We start from the raw sequence: 18,431 nt of genomic DNA, 5'->3' as shown, positions 1-18,431 counted from the left end.
ATTGCTACATAATGTATAATCTACATTTCTTGATAGCCTCTAGTAAACTGTGCTGTCATTCAGTGGAGCAGTTTGTTAAAGGCTGCCAAATTATATTCCTGTTGTATTAAATGGCATTTAGAACTGTACACATTTTAATTAATTTTGTTGTTTTAAGTTGTCACATTCAGCCAAATTTTAAAGGTGCTTTTTCTGTCTATTTAAAAAAAACGCAAACAAAAACACATTTTTGCCAACTTCTAATAGTTTTCTGAAGTATTCTGCCATTTAGAAAACCACAAGGCAAGTTTGATGGTAGCTCAAAACTAAATCATAGTAAAATATAAAGTATATAGGCCGATGTGTATGAAGTTAATCCATGCTAAGTGACTCGCCCCCTGACTTAAACAGGGTAAATTATTGTAAACAAGTAGATGTAACCAAAAAAAAGGTGAACTATGCCGAGCTAGCTTCCTGAACAGACACAAACAGGGCATCTGCATGTAACACAAATATGCCTAAAGATAAACCGTGCCCAATAAATTACCCACTCATAATCTAAGGCAAATAAAGGTGAATTAAGAACTAAAACAACTGCCCCTGAGCAGTCTCACACAGGCCAGATGAATGTGAAACATGTGAGGGTCTGAAGCTAACCCGGGCTAAATGAATTGCCCCCTGATCGGATCGTGCCCGCTCTTTTTCCGCTGCACGGACGTGACGTCACGCTGTCAACATGTAAGATGGCGACCCATCACAGGCAGAACGCAGCTGGGCGGAGAAAAGTGCAGGTACATTTACTCTCTCTCTCCCCCCGCTCTCCCTCACACAGAGCGGCCGCCGGCGAGGTGCGCCCACCCGCCTCTCTGTGCAGCCTCTGTGTCCGTCTCGCATGTGTGATTAAAGCCCTGTGTGTGTGGAGAGCAGAGCGCTGAGCCACTGCTCAGGCGTTTAGCTCACTGAGCTAACGGGCTAGCGCGACTGGCGCTGGGTGCTCCGGCGACCTCACTGCGTCTGAAACGGCAGCCTTTACTGTGATGGTGTGTGGAGGGGACATATGTGTCGCTGACTGCGGTGGCAGTGCTGTGGAGTTATGCTGTAATGTCATGTGTGTCCGGCTGGGCTGGGCTGGGCTGGGCTTGGCTGGTGAGGCTGGTGAGCTCCAGCGCCTCCTCCACGCCCCCACCCACCTCGGCTCGTCTCAGGCTGCTCTCCGGGTGGTGTAACCTTCATGCTACTGTACGTTGCGTTATGAGTGATTGTCTTTCTTTTTTTTTAATGATTTCTCGTTCTGCCGTTTTAACAGCAGTATGCTGCTGCTGCTTGTGCAGTGTGTTAAACTTCACTCGGATGGTTCGTTTTCCTCCTGTTTGGCTTTAGAGCAAGAGGAAGGCTGAGAAGAGCACGACGCGGAGCAGAACTCCGCTAATTCAGCGAACGGGCAGGGAACGAGGGGGACGGTGCAACTGCGTGGCTGTCCAGTGTTAGGTTTTCTGTACAGACTGCCTCTTCATACTTGGCAGTGAACAGACACTTTGCATTTGTGTTTTTTTTTTTTTTTATTCAGAGGATCTCATGAGAGCTTTTTACACCAGTTTTCACCTGTTAGACTGAAGGTGACCTGCATTAGTAGCTGGGGCTTCACTGTGGTATTTTCACTCGTTATGGCCGGTGCTCGGATTAATGCGTAAGAAAGGGTGTTACTGCAGTGCTGAGAATGATCCACCACCCAAATATTACCTGCTCTGTGAGGGTCCGTGGGGCACCTGACCACTGAAGAACAGGGTAAAAGGGGGCTAACAAAGTACAGTGAGTCCAAGAAGTATTTGATCCCTTGCTGATTTTCTTCGTTGGCCCACTAATAAAGACATGATCATTCTATACTTTTAATGGTAGATGTATTCTTACATGGAGAGACAGAATATTAAAAAGAAAATCCAGAAAATAAATCTAAGGAATATATATTAATTGATTTGTATTTCATGGAGTGAAATAAGTATTTGATCCCTTAGTATTCATTAGCAGTTCTGGCTTTTACAGACCAGTTAGACACTCCCAATCAACTTGTTACCTGACCTGAAGCCACCTGTTCTCACTAATCACTTGTGTGAAAAACACCTGTCCACAGAATCAGACAGATCACACAGATTTCAAGTCTCCAACATGGGTAAAACCAAAGAGCTGTCACAGGACCTCAGAGTCAGAATTGTTGACCTTCACAAAGCTGGAATGGGCTACAAAAAGATTAGTAAGGTGTTGGATGTGAAAGTAACAACTATTGGTGCAATTATCAGAAAGTTTAAAGAGTATAACATGACAATCAACAGACCTCGGCCCGGTGCTCCAAAGAAGATTTCGCCTCGTGGGGTGGCAATGATGCTGAGAACGGTCAGAAATCGTCCTGCAACCACTCGGCAGGAGTTAGCAAATGACCTGAAGGCAGCTGGGACCACAGTTTGCAAGGAAACAATTGGCAACACTTTGCGCAACAATGGATTCACATCCTGCAGTGCCCGAAAGGTACCCCTGCTGAAGGGAGCACATGTGGAGGCGCGCCTCAAGTATGCCAATGATCATTTGAAAGATGAACCAAGTTATTGGGAGAAGGTTTTGTGGTCAGACGAGACCAAAATTGAACTTTTTGGCCTCAACTCCACCCACCATGTGTGGAGGAAGAAAAATGCTGCCTATGACCCCAAGAACACTGTGCCCACCGTCAAGCATGGAGGTGGAAGCATAATGTTTTGGGGGTGTTTCTCTGCCAAGGGTACAGGGCTACTTCACCGCATCACTGGGAAGATGGATGGAGCCATGTACCGCACAATCCTGAGGGACAACCTCCTCCCCTCTGCCAGGGATCTGAAAATGGGCCGTGGTTGGGTCTTCCAACATGATAACGACCCTAAACATACAGCAAAGGCAACAAAGGATTGGCTCAAGAAAAATCACATTAAGGTCATGGAGTGGCCCAGCCAGTCGCCAGACCTTAATCCGATCGAAAATCTATGGAGGGAGCTGAAGGTCAGAGTTGCCAAGCGACAGCCCACCAACCTTCGTGATTTCGAGAGGATCTGCAAAGAAGAGTGGGCCAAAATTCCCCCTGGTGTGTGTGCTAAACTTGTGGTTAACTACAACAAACGTCTCACCGCTGTGCTTGCAAACAAAGGCTTTGCCACTAAGTATTGAGTGTGTTTGGCAAGAGGGATCAAATACTTATTTTCCTCATTGAAATACAAATTAATTAAAATATATTCTTTAAAATTATATTCTGGATTTTTGTCTTGATATTCTGTCTCTCCATGTTAGAATATATCTACCATTAAAAGTGTAGAAGGATAGTGTCTTTATTAGTGGGCAAACAAAGAAAATCAGCAAGGGATCAAATACTTCTTGGACTCACTGTATGTACCGCCTGTAATTGTAGAACTACAAAATGCAAAATGTAGTAAGTGGAGCTGATAAAATGTATGCTATGTATACACACACACACAGGCATACACTATGTTTCCAAAAGTATTCACTTGTTTTCTTTCACACGCATATGAACTTGAGTGACATCCCATTCTTAATCCATAGGGTTTAATATGATGTTGGCCCACCCTTTGCAGCTATAACAGCTTCAACTCATCTGGGAAGGCTTTCCACAAAGTTTAGTAGTGTTTATGGGAATGTTTGACCATTCTTCCAGAAGCACATTTGTGAGGACAGGACAAGAATGCCTGGCTCACAGTCTCCACTCTAATTCATCCCAAAGGTCGGGTTGAGATCAGGACTGACAGCAGTCAAGTTCTTCCACACCAAACTCACATATCCACCTGATGAGATTATATATATATATATTTATATATATATATATATATATGTATGTGTGTGTCCCCTTTTTATGCATTAATCCAAGCACTTAATACGTAAACATAACAGAGGAGATTGAAAATGTATTATTTTGGAGATCTGAGGTTTTGATCCGATAGCAGCAATAGCATATGCGTGGTCCTCTAAACCACACCCCATCAAGATTAGGCTGTGCAGTTTGGAAGAAGGTTTTCACTTTATTCTAGTGTTTCTGTAATCATGCTTGAGTTTATCAATGTGGGTGGGTTCATTACCATCTTGGACCATGAGAATATTGAGGGAAGCAGGGAAGACCTCATAGGGTCTACTTTGCCCTGTAAAAATAATCTCACAGCTCTTGCAAGTTAACTCATCAGATCATATGAGGCTACTTTTTCCCTTTGATCAGAGATCCACATTTTGTACTTATTGCCCCAGCTTATTTGACTTTGTGTGGTGGAATTGGACGTGAGTGGTTAGCTAAGAGCAGCTCTGTCATAAATTCCACAACCGTGAAGTGAAGGGTGTACAGTTTTTATTGGGGCTGGTTCATAGGGGCAAGGTCACCAGTTTTAATAACGCTACTGTTATGGATCTATCTGTTCTTGTTGGATGTTTTTCTTATTCTCTCATGATTTGCAAAACTGTTCACTTTGAGACATGAAATAATTAGATTTTTCCATCATTGTAACTTGTGGTTTTGCCTGTTGTTAAACTCTCATAATGCTTTGAAAACACGCATTCCAAAGTACAAACGTCCTAGAGGTGACACATACTAGCGTTTTTGTATGTCAAATAGAAATAAAACATATAAGGGCCTTTGAAGTGCCCTGTGGTGAGTGCCAGGTGTGCTGATTTGAGAACTACAGTGCTGCTGCTGGATTTATTTTTTTGACTCATCCAAGGTGCTTTGACGGCAGAAAAGGATGGAAAATAATTTTGGCATGCCCAATTGTTTAATTTGTGTAATTTCATGACAGAAATAATGAGCCAGCCAAAATCTTGTTTTACATTGCTTAGGCCCAGCCACCAGCAAATGTGCTTCATATCAGCACTTTCATTCAGTCATCAGAGTGAAAACTATGGGTGGAGAGTAAATAAACATTGCTATGTCTTTGTTACCTGTTGCTTGCAAAAAAAAAATGCCTGTAAAGAAAGCAGAATTGGAACCTACCTAAAATAAACCCACTTGCTTTCAAACACTGTTTGATGTCTTATTGTCCATGTGATCCAGGTATCGTATGTGATCAGAGATGAAGTGGAGAAGTACAATCGTAATGGAGTTAATGCACTACAGCTGGACCCAGCCCTTAACCGGCTCTTCACGGCTGGTCGAGATTCCATCATCAGGATATGGAGTGTCAACCAGCACAAGGTATCAATCAGTCAGGCAATGAGCTAGTCAGTCATTCTGCAACACTGCTATCTGCATGAACATGAAATGGGCAACTGATCTAAGACGCATGTAAGGATTGACCGTGGAAGGGTTTGATTTGGGTTGTAATTCACTGTAATGAAAACACACCGTTGCTAAATGTGATTGTGTAATGTTGTGTAGAAATGGGCTATTACGCGTACAGTTAGCGTGTAAACTCATGTTACAGCTGTTGTGCTTCTCGTTTGCAGCAGGACCCATACATAGCATCAATGGAACATCACACAGACTGGGTCAATGACATTGTCCTCTGCTGCAATGGAAAAACTTGTGAGTATGATTTTCAAGCCGTAGCTGTTTTACGCATTCCTGGTAAAGTATTTGTAGGTCCGAGTATTAACATCACTTTTTTGTGATCAAATTTTGACTTTTACACATAAGATATCAGTGAACTTCACACTCAGATACAAACAGACTGATTTGATGGTACCTGAGCAATGTATACATTTACTGTATGAGCACTTCAATGTACAGAGCATGAGTGAACACACTTAAAAAGCCCCACATCGTTTTGAGAAGACTGTAGTTTTTTGTACTGCAGTGATACTCATGAAACCTCTTTCATTTGAGGCTGTCACTTGTTGTACATTCTCACACAGCAGTTAAACGTGGCCCAAATCTGATTTTTTTATTTTGTCAGATGCAGATCACATTTAAAAGCTATAGTTCACAATATCTTTTAAATGTCACCTGTATCTGACATGAATCTAAACAGAACACACTCCTAACCTAACTCGCATGTGCAAAAGAGCAGTGCTTCCCGTGGCACGCTCATCCAGTAGAAAACAATGGAGTCAACAGTAACAGTCACTCCCGGAGGTGTCTGTTTTATCTTCAGGAGCTCATAGGCAGTTCCAGTGACTGACAGTCTGGCTCATCACCCAGAATGCATTTGAGCACGCTGTGTAAAAATGGCACGTTATTCAGCCACAGACACTTCTTTGTTTTGCGTACTTGCTTTCTTTATACTTCGCTCTCAGACCTTTCCATTGAAACTGCAGCCCTGGTCTCCTATGGCCATGATAGGCGGTTTCTTACGAATTCTCTTTGAACACAGCAGTTTGGATAAGTGTCTTCTCATTTTGATTATACAGAAACATTATCCAAAATGTTTTGAGGTCTCAGCAACACAAAATGATGACAAATTTCAGGTTCCATTGACATAAAAGTCTCATGAATTCTGATCTGGCAGTTCAGACTGAGTCATGGATTTCAGTAGCACATATGAAAGTGTCCCAGATGGGAGTTGAACATGTCAGACTCTGTGCATTTTCTGCTGTTTACACAGCCACACAGATAACACGTTTGTGTCACATAGGAAGAAAAAGATCGGGTTTGGGACACTTACCTGCTGTATGAACAAATCTGTATTTCATCCTTACAAACCAAATCTTGTACTGTGGAATTGAGAGGTGTACTGTTTATGGGAATTGTGAGCCAGCATCTGTTATTTTTCATGTACATATGTGCTGATGCTAAAATATGAACATTTATAGAATGCAAAAACTGGTGCTAAATCTATGTGGATTTGCATTACAGAGAAAAATATACCACTCATTTGGAGAGGATTACATATGCAGTAAGATTAATAAAACAGACATTTTAGCACAGTTGGCCAGTGTCCATACCTTCTGCTCTTTCAGAGCGAAATATCACTTAAATCAATTCTTAAGCACATTTCTGTCAGAACAATATGATTCTATATCATCATGTGTCCCAACAAAACAGAAAGGCTACATTTCTTAGCCATTTAGAGAAATAATGTAAGTCTATTGTCATTCTACTTATTTTGCAGTGATCTCTGCTTCATCAGACACCACAGTGAAAGTCTGGAATGCACACAAGGGATTTTGTATGTCGACATTGCGAACGCACAAGGTATTTACACTGAAACATTTCCTGAAGGATTTGTTGCACATACCTTATATTTGTTTTTGTATACCTTATACACACCTTTGTGTAGTGATGTTATTTTCCTCTCATAGGATTATGTTAAAGCCTTAGCGTATGCTAAAGACAAAGAGTTGGTGGCCTCAGCGGGTCTGGACAGACAGATCTTCTTGTGGGATGTGAACACCCTGACGGCACTGACTGCCTCCAATAATACTGTCACTAGTAAGTACTGTCCACTTAGTAGTTTTACAATTGAAGCACTTCAGAGTTGTCATAATAGTGCTAATGTATCCATAGTGAGAGACCTAGTTTAAGTAAACACTTGTACTTTCATTCATTTTGATCTCATCCTCAGTTGCACACGTGTTCCTTCTTCTAACTGAAATCTACCTGTTAATGTCAGTCAAAGCTGTCTATTGTGATTGCATAAGATTTGTGTTCATTGTTCTTCCCGTTTTCAGTGTTGTAATATGAATTGGTCTGATACAGTCCCTGGACTCAGAGCCCTTGTAGCATTCCTCTGAAGAGTTCAGTGTAGAAAGAAGCTTGTTTGATCTTTATATTAAATGTTATGGTGCACTGAAGTAAAACTACTAAAATGACTAATTTTGTGTCTCCTCTACCGTAACAGAATATTATCATTGATGCTTATAGCTTGCTTTGCAAAAGTCAGAGGCCACACTTCATTTCTTTATTTTTCAGTGAAAATATACATTAAATGCAATTTTTTTATTTTTCAGGAAAAAAAGCAGAAAGCAAATATTTGACAGAAAATTACACACACATCTCAACACCCAAATATATAATATAAAGATTAGTAAGAGCTTCCATTTTTGTTAGACTTGGTGTACATTTTTTAAAGAGAAATCTGCAGGCATATTTTTCCGTACCTACAAAGTTCAGGCTTAAAAGTTTGAATTTTCTGCTTCTCACACTCCATGTAATCCCAAACACATTCAGTGATGTTGAGGTCAGGTCAATTCACTGTTTTGAGAACACCAGCAGCTTCTTTTGCTGTCTGTTTCTTTTTTCGTCATAATGGCTTCCTGACATCTACACATGCTTTCAGACTCATACTGTTGAGTCGTCTTCTCACAGTGAAAGGATGGACAGAAATACTGGATTTTTTTTTCAGATGTCAAGCCACAGTAGAGCTTGATTTTATCAAAGAACACTCTCTGAGTACTGTCTATCTGGAGGTGACCAGTGGTCTTGCAGTTCTTCTTCTTCTTCTTCTTCTTCTTCTTCTCTGTTAGATTTTCTTTCTCTTTTTTGGATTACTTAGTTGGATTACTATCTAATTTCCTCTGAAATATCTTCTACAAATGAATAGTTTGTACTTACTGGCCATTTTGACTGAAAATTAAAAAAAAATAATGAAGGGTGGTCTCTGACTTTTGCACAGAACTGTGGCTTTAACTATTGCTTCTTCTTATCCTGTAGCATCTTCTCTTAGTGGGAACAAAGATTCGATCTACAGTCTGGCTATGAATCAGATGGGCACAGTAATAGTATCTGGATCCACTGAGAAGGTTTGCAACTGTTGTCCTTCTCTTTAAAAAAAGTTCAACTTGAAAATTTAATTCATTGTTGTGAACACAATAAGTCATTCAATAATTCATGTTTATGTGAGCATTAGTTCCATTAGGTCATGTATGTTTTTTTTTTATTTTTTTTTTTTATTTTTTTTTTATAAATGTCCCAGGTGTTAAGAGTGTGGGACCCACGTACCTGTGCCAAACTTATGAAGCTGAAAGGACACACAGACAATGTCAAATCATTACTACTCAACAGAGATGGTACCCAGGTAAGACATGATGGTTTATTATTTAATTGGAATTTGTGTAGATACAGTAGTACAACACTGCAAAAGCAGCTTCAAGAAGCAATTTGCAGGAATGATATCTTTCAGGGTTTATGTCTCCTAAAGAGATTCTGTTTTCGCAGTGCATTGAAATGTGTTAAAATATAATAAAACCGATCATATTTACAGTACTTAAATTCAACTATTATGCTATGCGTTCCCCTCTTCTGTTTAGTGTCTGTCAGGCAGTTCAGATGGGACTATTCGGCTGTGGTCACTCGGCCAGCAGAGGTGCATAGCCACATACCGTGTCCACGATGAAGGTGTCTGGGCTCTGCAGGTTAATGAAGCCTTCACACATGTCTATTCTGGAGGCCGGGACCGCAAAATTTACTGCACAGATCTGCGCAATCCAGACATACGTGTTCTTATTTGTGAAGAGAAGGCTCCCGTCCTCAAGGTAAGAAAGAGTGTAACACTGGAAAATGTAAGACTTTCCTCTGTTTGAGTTTAATATCTGGGACAGTTAAGAAATGATGATTTGATGGTTTGCTATTGTCAACTGACACCATGACATTTATAAAGTTGTTAAAAATTCTGTTTCAGTTTTGGCCATATACAATTATGTTGATGGCTTTTTATCAGTTATTTGAATTTTTATCTCCTTAAAATCAGTATCAAAGTCATAGTTCTTGTACCAGTTGGCCCTAGTACAGACATTGTACTTTTTGAGGAGGTTCAGTTTGATGCAGCTATCTTTGTTTATGATGTCCAAATCTACCGGATCATTACACATCAGTATTGTTCAGAAAAAGTCCATTAAACTACTTTTTGTCAGTGCACTCCAGTGGTTTTAAGAGAGCTTCTTAATAGTAAATTAACAACCAAAATGAAAGAAACCAGTTAGTAAGGCAGTAGAAAACAGCTGTGGTGAGAAAACTGATTAGAGGGTTGTTTGAAGAACAGTACCTGAGTGGAAAGAAAGTAAAATTGCTGAATGCATGTTTGGCCTTGGACAGATGGAACTGGACAGGTCAGCGGACCCACCGTCAGCCATCTGGGTGTCCACTACAAAGTCCACCGTTAACAAATGGGTGAGCACAGCTGCTTTCCACAGTGACGTTATCAGAGCGGCCACCTGCCCCAGCTGTTCCCTGACGTATCGTATAGACTTAACCAGCTAAGCTATAATGATTCTTTTACCTTTTATTTTCAAAATGCTACTGATTTGAATGTTATCACTACTGCACCATGTTACCTTGTGCACAGTAACTGGACTATATTTAATAAGCTCAAGTCTCTCTAATTATCTGGCACTAAATACTAACAGTAATAATTTGCAGTTTTCTGGCATCCTGTTAAGTTTCTGAACTTGGATGCCAAAAGCTTGATACTCAGCATAATGTACTTCTAAGATCTGATTAACATTTTTCAGTCTCAGCTTCCATTAAATCTATTCCATTCCATTACCCTGCAGTCTCTAAAGGGCATCCACAATTTCCGAACATCTGGTGACTATGACAATGACTGCAGCACTCCTCTGACACCACTGTGCACGCAACCAGACCAAGTCATTAAAGGTAAGCATTTCCCAAGAGGTGCACTATGCATTTCTGATCTTTAGTGATTCATGGTTAAATACTGACGCTGGCACTGAGTCCGCTGATATGGTCAGCTCTTATTTAGTGTTTGATCTAATATTCAAAGTTGATTTAGTGTTTTAGTGAAGGCATTAGGAACATGTAACGCATCAGCCCAAGCTGTTGAACTGTCTAAGGTATTGAAGTTGATTAATTGGAGAATGTACACCCAATTCCAGTCCTGGAGACCCAGAGTCCACCATGGTTTGTTGGCACCTCATTTGGCTTCTTTTACCAGGTGATGCCAGCAATGGAGTTGAGAACCTCCACTTTTAGGTCGTGGGCTTCTTAATCATGGCATGATGTGTTTTTTAAAAGATAGTTTTTAAATCCTGAAGTGAAAGATGTTTTGAGTGACACAAGGCATCAGTGTCCTTAAAAGGAAAAAAAAAAACTCTTAGTAGTACCCAAAAAACTCATCTGTAGAATGTCCAATTATGCTACTGACAGATGGTGTGCAAATGAGCTAGTTGCTAGACATCACCTTTTGGGACCCATGTGAAGTCACTAGCCCAAATGGCATGTTTTTATCTTCATGATATTCATCTTCTGCCATTACTCAACACAAGTGATACCATTGTTTCTTGCCTTTATATTCTCTTGTGTTGGTCATTATAATTGTTATTTTTTGCTGGACTTTTGATTACAACCATTAAAAACCTCAGTTCACTCAAAACACTAAATGAATACCACTAAAATATTTTTTAAACATACTATAAAATTGAATATTATTAATATTTGTATTATTAATAACAATATTGTTTTGGACTAGGACTGTAGGATATGGATTAAATACCAAATTGTAAATTTTATTACTACATGGGTTGCCCTGCATTTTTATAGAAATAAACTGATGAACTCTTGATGTGATGTTATTTTAGACTGGCCTGCATTAGACCAAAAATTATTTCACTTGATCTATTTCAAATCATTGGTTAAAGAGTCGTATATATATACTGTAGCCCTCTGTGATATTGTAAAGCATGATAACATGCACATGCTTGCATTATAATTATTGTAGTTCACACTTTCAATGCCTTTATGTGTTCTCTAGGTGGAGCCAGTATAATTCAGTGTCACATTCTCAATGACAAGAGGCACATACTCACCAAAGACACTAACAACAATATAGCATACTGGGATGTACTCAAGGTATGAACTTTTTTTTTTGTTAGCTATTTTTTTCCCTTCCCTTTTTAATCCATTTGTTGTCTAGTAACTTGATTACTCATCAGTACTCTTTGTGCAGGCCTGTAAAGTAGAAGATTTGGGCAAGATGGAGTTTGATGAGGAAATCAAGAAACGGTTTAAGATGGTCTACGTGCCTAATTGGTTCTCAGTGGATCTTAAAACAGGGGTGAGTCAGATCAGTTACACTTCACTTTTGTCTAATAATGCTGATGTTATTTTATGCAAACATAAGTATTGAATCTCTTTATTGGTTGTTACATTAGTTTAATTGCCTCTTTTGATCATGTAAATCTCTTCTTTGGTTGACAGATGCTGACTATTACGCTGGATGAGAGTGACTGCTTTGCTGCTTGGGTCTCAGCCAAGGATGCTGGATTCACAAGTCCTGATGGATCAGACCCAAAGTGTGAGTGCAGTAGCATCTGTGAAAAGTAATTTGAGAAGTGCAGAGAGGTCAAACGTGTGTAAATGTGTCATTAGTCACCATCCACCTGATTATGTCTGTATGTTCCTGGCCAAGGAACCCCATTGTGTTGCAGGTGTAACAAGGTATTGCTGACCGTGACCTCTGAATCCCTATATCTGAATGTGGATATGAGTGAGGGATTACTTTCATGTTTGGGATGTGAAAAAGTTAGCATATCAGTTAAGGTGTGCACATTTTGGCAAATTCTTTTGACCGATAACTACCCATCACTAGTCGGTGCTTAACTGTAAACAAGCAAGCCTCAAATCAAGGACTCAGCTTATTGAAATTTTAGTTGAGAAGCTGATAGTTCTAGTTCTGAATGGCTGAGCCACCATTTAAAGCCACTGTGAAATACTTGATGTACACATACACTTGATGCGCACAGCATCTGAATGCTGTATGAATATGAGAGATCACAGTGCTTACATGACTAAAGACTAACCCACTTGAATATATAATGATATTCTACTGAAAATTCTCTATTCTAAAGCTGTCACGGTGTTTGTCACACAATACTAGCTTTGTCTCAATTGTCGTTGATCATTAGGTCCTTCTCTATAATTTTGTACACCCATGTATGATTTTCTTACACCTCCCATATGGACAAAATAGTTGTCTGTCTAAAAGCTTATGGATCTTTGCTTTCAATATAGTACATCACTATAGTTGTGCTGTCATCCTCTTGAAAAGTGTCCTCCCACAATTTTTAGCTGCACTTGAATGATTAATCCATCTTTTCAAATAAGAGCTGTTATTTATTGTAAATTAAATACAATGAACTTTTTTTTTAACCAGTAGCACTGGTTTAACAGTTGTTTATCTGCTATTAATTAATTAGTTAATTGTTTACATCCCTACAGTTAGTTTCATGGTGAATATGGCAAACAATCCTTAATCAAATATGCTTGTGGAATATAGCTCACTTGAACCTTTGCTGGGAAAATAATTTCCTCTTGGGAAGGCAATGTTGATGTAATGCTGCTATGTTGAGGCTCAGTACTACAGTTTAACAGTCTCCTTTAATGTTAATAGTTGAACCTTTTTTTAAGTTTAGTCCACATTTTTGTCAACTCAGTTAAACTTTTGTTATACCAGTACGGATTTGTACAAAGTAACAAAACACTGTCTGGCTACTTCTCTGTACAGTGTTTAACATCATAATTTATGGGTAATAATGTAGCTGTAGTGTTTGTGTCATTATTGGTATGGCATAGCATTTTAATCTTGTTGTGCATGTTGTAGTGAATCTTGGTGGTCTTCTGCTACAAGCCTTGCTGGAGTATTGGCCCAGGACACACAGCAGCCCCATGGATGAAGAAACGGAGCTGAACCATGGTAAGAGGCTGTTATTGCTGAGACTTCTGCTTGACCTGACCTTCCTTTTTTGCTGATGTTTACATGCAGGATGTCTTCAGATTGTTTCCTCATATAACATCATGTTTTATCTAATCGATATGTGTCTGTCTTGCCTTAGTGAATGGGGAGCATGAGAGCAGGATACAGAAAGGAAATGGTTATTTCCAAGTTCCACCCCACACTCCTGTCATATTTGGTGAAGCAGGTGGGAGGACTCTGTTCAGGTGTGTATGATACCATGTGTGGTTTAGTATTCATACTTCAGAAAGAAGAATTAGTGCCAGAAGCAGTAGCATTATTATATATGATTATATATTTTATTATACGATCTATCGTATGTGTGCAGATTATTGTGTCGAGACTCTGGAGGCGAGACTGAGTCTATGCTGCTCAATGAGACTGTTCCACAGTGGGTGATTGACATCACAGTGGACGTGAGTGCTTAGGGTTGTCAAGGCTAGTTCTGTTCAAATGCTAGTCTTGATGCTGTTTGATCAAGTGTGAATATATCCATTTTCACCTGAAAATGAATTAATGGAGGAAGATTTTGTTATTTAGCTGTAACAATTTTTTATAAAAATGTTTTTGAAATGTAATAGTATATAACCATTATTCTGGATGTTTGTTTTATACAGAAAAACATGCCCAAATTCAACAAAATTCCATTCTACCTCCAGCCTCACTCTTCATCTGGTGCCAAAACATTAAAGAAGTAGGTCACAAACTGAACTTCCACTTTGGTGTTTGTGTGGGTTATGAAATTGCAATGACTGTTTACTGACTGATTGAATTGGTCTTGTAGCTATTTTTAATACTCATAATGCGCAAATAAGAGAATGAAGTCATAACCTGTGTATTTTGTAGCCAGTTGGTACCAAAAGTCTGTGAGGAAGACCAGCATACTCCTCTTGATGAAGCATAATAATCTCCATTATCCAGTAGTTACAGTTGCAATGCACAATTTACAAGGGAACTGACAGAACTAAAGAGGACTAAATTCATTTTAAAAAGCGTAGTAAATAATGTATTTGCAATGTTTTATTTCTCCTTTTACTGTTAAAACTGTGGATTATTATGGGGCATCGATAAGCCATTAGGCTACAGAAGTTTTCCAGTTTCTCTACTGTGGGTTTCATGAAGTGAGATATAGCATCTGAGAAAAACTTTACACATTCCTTGTACAACTTGGTGTCTCTGTGGTTTGGATGAGAAGTAAAGTTATGAAAAATGAATGTGTTATGGTTTCCCATAGGCATCTATAAATTCATTCCAGAGCAAGTCCTCCATGATGGCAGAAAATGGCTCATTTTTGTGATGCTCATATTTTGTGATGCACATAGGTGTGGGTTTGGAACTCACTCAGTTACTCGCCCACATGTGGCAGTGTAAACTTTCTTCAGCAGGGGGGGCTAGAATGCAAATCGCCATAATACTGGTGTTTTGGTATGCTCCATTTTGTTTGTTTGTTTGTTTAGGGACCGTCTGTCAGCAAGTGACATGCTCCAGGTGAGGAAGGTGATGGAACATGTTTATGAGAAAATCATTAACCTGGACAGTGAGTCTCAGACAGGTGGCTCAGCCGGAGAGAAACCGAGCGAGCAGAAGGAGGAGGAGGACATGGCTGTACTAGCAGAGGAAAAGATAGAGCTGCTCTGTCAAGACCAGGTAAAGCCCTCCATCAACACCACAAATTCAAAGTTCAAAGTTAAAAGGTTCAAAGTTAAAAAAACAGAAATCCAGCTTAAGTCAAGATTTTATTTGTTTCAGGCAGGGGTTAGGTGGAGATCTGGTTTAGCACAGGCCTTAAATGTGTAAGACAGTCCAAAGACTTCAGGTTTTCTGGAATGACTTTTCATGCATATATGTTTCAGAACTAACTGAACTGAATGAATTCAGTCATGTCACAAGCTAGTTAGAATTTCAAGAATACTGTTAACATGGATGAATTGAAGGGGGAGGTTGCTTTGTGTTTTGATTTTTAACATCTTGCCACTTTGTCATCACCTCACTATTCTCTATAAATCTTACCCTGCAACCTTGAATCTTTATTGCTGGATTCCTTCAACTACGCTATATTTCCAAAAGTATTCAGTCACCCATCCAAATCATTGAATACAGGTGTTCCAATCACTTCCATGGCCACAGGTGTATAAAACCAAGCACCTAGGCCTGCAGACTGCTTCTACAAACATTAGTGAAAGAATGGGTCACTCTCAGGAGCTCAGTGAATTCCAGAATGGTACTGTGATAGGATGCCACCTGTGCAGCAAGTTTCCTCACTACTAAATATTCCACAGTCAACTGTCAGTGGTATTATAACAAAGTGGAAGCGATTGGGAGCGACAGCAAATCGGCCACGAAGTCGTCAGCCATGTAAAATGACAGAACAGGGTCAGCGGATGCTGAGGCGCATAGTGCGAAGAGGTCACCAACTTTCAACAGAGTCAATCGGTACAGACCTCCAAACTTCATGTGGCCTTCAGATTAACTCAAGAACAGTGTAGAGAGCTTAATGGAATGGGTTTCCAAGGCCGAGCAGCTGCACCCAAGCCTTCCATCACCAAGCGCAATGCAAAGCGTCGAATACAGTGGTGTAAAGCGCCGCCACAGGACTCTAGAACAGTGGAGATGTGTTCTCTGGAATGATGATTCACGCTTCTCCATCTGGCAATCTGATGGCCGAGTCTGGGTTTGGTGGTTGCCAGGAGAGCAGTACATGTCTGATTGCATTGTGCCAAGTGTAAAGTTTGGTGGAGGGGGGATTATGATGTGGGGTTGTTTTTCAGGAGTTGGGCTCAGCCCCTTAGGTCCAGTGAAAGGAACTCTTAATGCTTCAGCAGACCAAGAGATTTTGGACAATTTCATGCTCCCAACTTTGTGGGAACAGTTTGGAGATGACCCCTTCCTGTTCCAACATGACTGTGAACCAGTGCGCCACAAAGCAATGTCCATAAAGATATGTATGAACACATTTGGTGTGGAAGAACTTGACTGGCCTTCACAGAGTCCTGACCTCAGTCCTGACCGCAATAGAACACCTTTGGGATGAATTAGAGCGGAGACTGTGAGCCAGGCCTTCTCGTCGATCATCAGTGTCTGACCTCACAATTGCGCTTCTGGAAGAATGGTCAAAAATTCCCATAAACACACTCCTAAACCTTGTGGAAAGCCATCCCAGAAGAGTTGAAGCTGTTATAGCTGTGAAGGGTGGGCCGACATCATATTAAACCCTATGGATTAATAATGGGATGTTAATATCACTCAAGTTCATATGCGTGTGAAGGCAGACGACCGAATACTTTTGGAAATATAGTGTACTTGCTGTACTATGAATTTCTTTTACATTAATTATGATTTTTCCTCTCAAAGGTTCTGGATCCCAACATGGACCTACGAACAGTAAAGCATTTCATTTGGAAGAGTGGTGGTGATCTAACACTTCACTACAGGCAGAAGTCCACGTGAGGAAATGAGTGTAGCCCCTACACACATCTGTCCACATTTCCCATTGTGAACACCATCATGGACCTCCAAACTCATGCACCCAGTGGTTCTGTGTGTAACGTTTTTTGGAGTCTGACTCACAAAAACACACCTGCACTACAGGTTCCTCTGACCCCACCAGATCTCCACAGTCCATACATTTCCTCAAAATAGAGCTCGCTGGATCAACCAGATGTGAACCGACTGTGGGATGGTAACCAGGAAGAGGAGAACTGTCTGTGGATAAGGGCATCTGTTGTGAATGGCCAGCTGACAAGAAACAGAATGGGTGGTGTGATAATTTTTTTTTTTTTTTTTTTTTTTTTTTTTTAAACTTGTGCTTATTATTTAATATGCTGTTTGTTTCATGTGTAACTAAGATTTTTAGATTTTTGACTTTTTTGTGTGCACTGTTTGTCTTGGTACACACCATGTTGGAGAAAACATTTTTGTGATGTGAGTGACAGATTTCACACATATTTGCGCCCCCCCCATTGTACATTCCAGAGATGTTTGTTTCCAGTGACATCTTAATCCTTGTAGCATGTAGGAAGAAAAGAAGGTAAATCAATATGAACGGATAACAATCTGGGCCTGGTTTAAAACTGTTAAGTATTTTGGTGAATGTAAAGGAGTGCTGCTTTTACTAACTCCCATGTCTTCGGTTTGGAGGTATACAGATGTACTGAGGTTTTGGTGAAGCATCTTAACTCGCCCCAAAAGTAATGCATCTCTCTCACTAATGCTGTGCTGTATTCATTAATGCCACCATTTTGTACATAGATTGTAATTATTTTGTAGGCGGTTTTACTTGAGTTGTTCCCTTGATAATCAGGATGTTTTTATTTACTTTTTTTAAGCAGTTATGTTATCTTCAAAAAGGTGCTTTTTCATGTGAAATATGATAAATATGTCAAAAACGGGTTGGGTGGATTCAGTCCCAGATTTGTAGTAATCAGTGACTGTGAAGGTTCAGTCGAGATTATGGTTTCACTTATTATACAGTTGCTGCTAACAGCCAAGCCACCCACAAGAGGGCAGAATATACTGTACAGGGCTTTGGAGACAAACACAAAGTAAGGATTATCAATAAGGGATATCACTGGATGGCAAAACTCAGTTCATTTTTTATTTATGCAAAAACGAATTGTGCTTTGCAGACTGTGTCAATCATAACTGAGGTTTGCACAGTGTTATAGAAATGTATTCTATATTTGGTTTTAGTCCAAGATAAGAAATAAAAATATATAAACAAGCATACATTTGAAACTGAATATGCAGTTTTTTGTAATCAGAGATGTTTGTTTTGATCTAAGCCTTATGCTTACGTGAAAATGTGCGCAATGTGAC

General features: G+C 39.9%; 1 protein-coding gene across 2 annotated transcripts; it reads left to right on the top strand.

Annotated features, from left to right (window-relative positions):
• Positions 1-701: 701 nt before the first annotated feature.
• On the top strand, positions 702-18,341 carry wdr48a (WD repeat domain 48a). 2 transcript variants are annotated; one of them, XM_017712322.2, is made up of 19 exons: positions 702-770; positions 5,045-5,185; positions 5,440-5,515; positions 7,041-7,123; positions 7,231-7,360; positions 8,582-8,670; positions 8,844-8,945; positions 9,178-9,402; positions 9,962-10,036; positions 10,420-10,522; positions 11,637-11,734; positions 11,832-11,939; positions 12,083-12,179; positions 13,485-13,577; positions 13,717-13,822; positions 13,945-14,032; positions 14,234-14,310; positions 15,074-15,263; positions 16,968-18,341. In XM_017712322.2, exons 1-19 carry the CDS (start codon positions 723-725, stop codon positions 17,061-17,063), a joined length of 2,025 nt encoding a protein of 674 aa, XP_017567811.2. In that variant the 5' UTR covers positions 702-722; the 3' UTR covers positions 17,064-18,341. The 2 variants fall into 2 exon arrangements, with proteins under 2 accessions (XP_017567811.2, XP_017567810.2); XM_017712321.2 differs by having other exon boundaries at positions 5,437-5,515.
• The last annotated feature ends 90 nt before the right edge of the window (positions 18,342-18,431 follow it).

The sequence above is a fragment of the Pygocentrus nattereri genome, chromosome 3, assembly GCF_015220715.1.
Source record: "Pygocentrus nattereri isolate fPygNat1 chromosome 3, fPygNat1.pri, whole genome shotgun sequence".
Lineage (NCBI taxonomy): Eukaryota > Metazoa > Chordata > Actinopteri > Characiformes > Serrasalmidae > Pygocentrus > Pygocentrus nattereri.
This window is presented reverse-complemented; position numbering and strand designations above follow the sequence as displayed.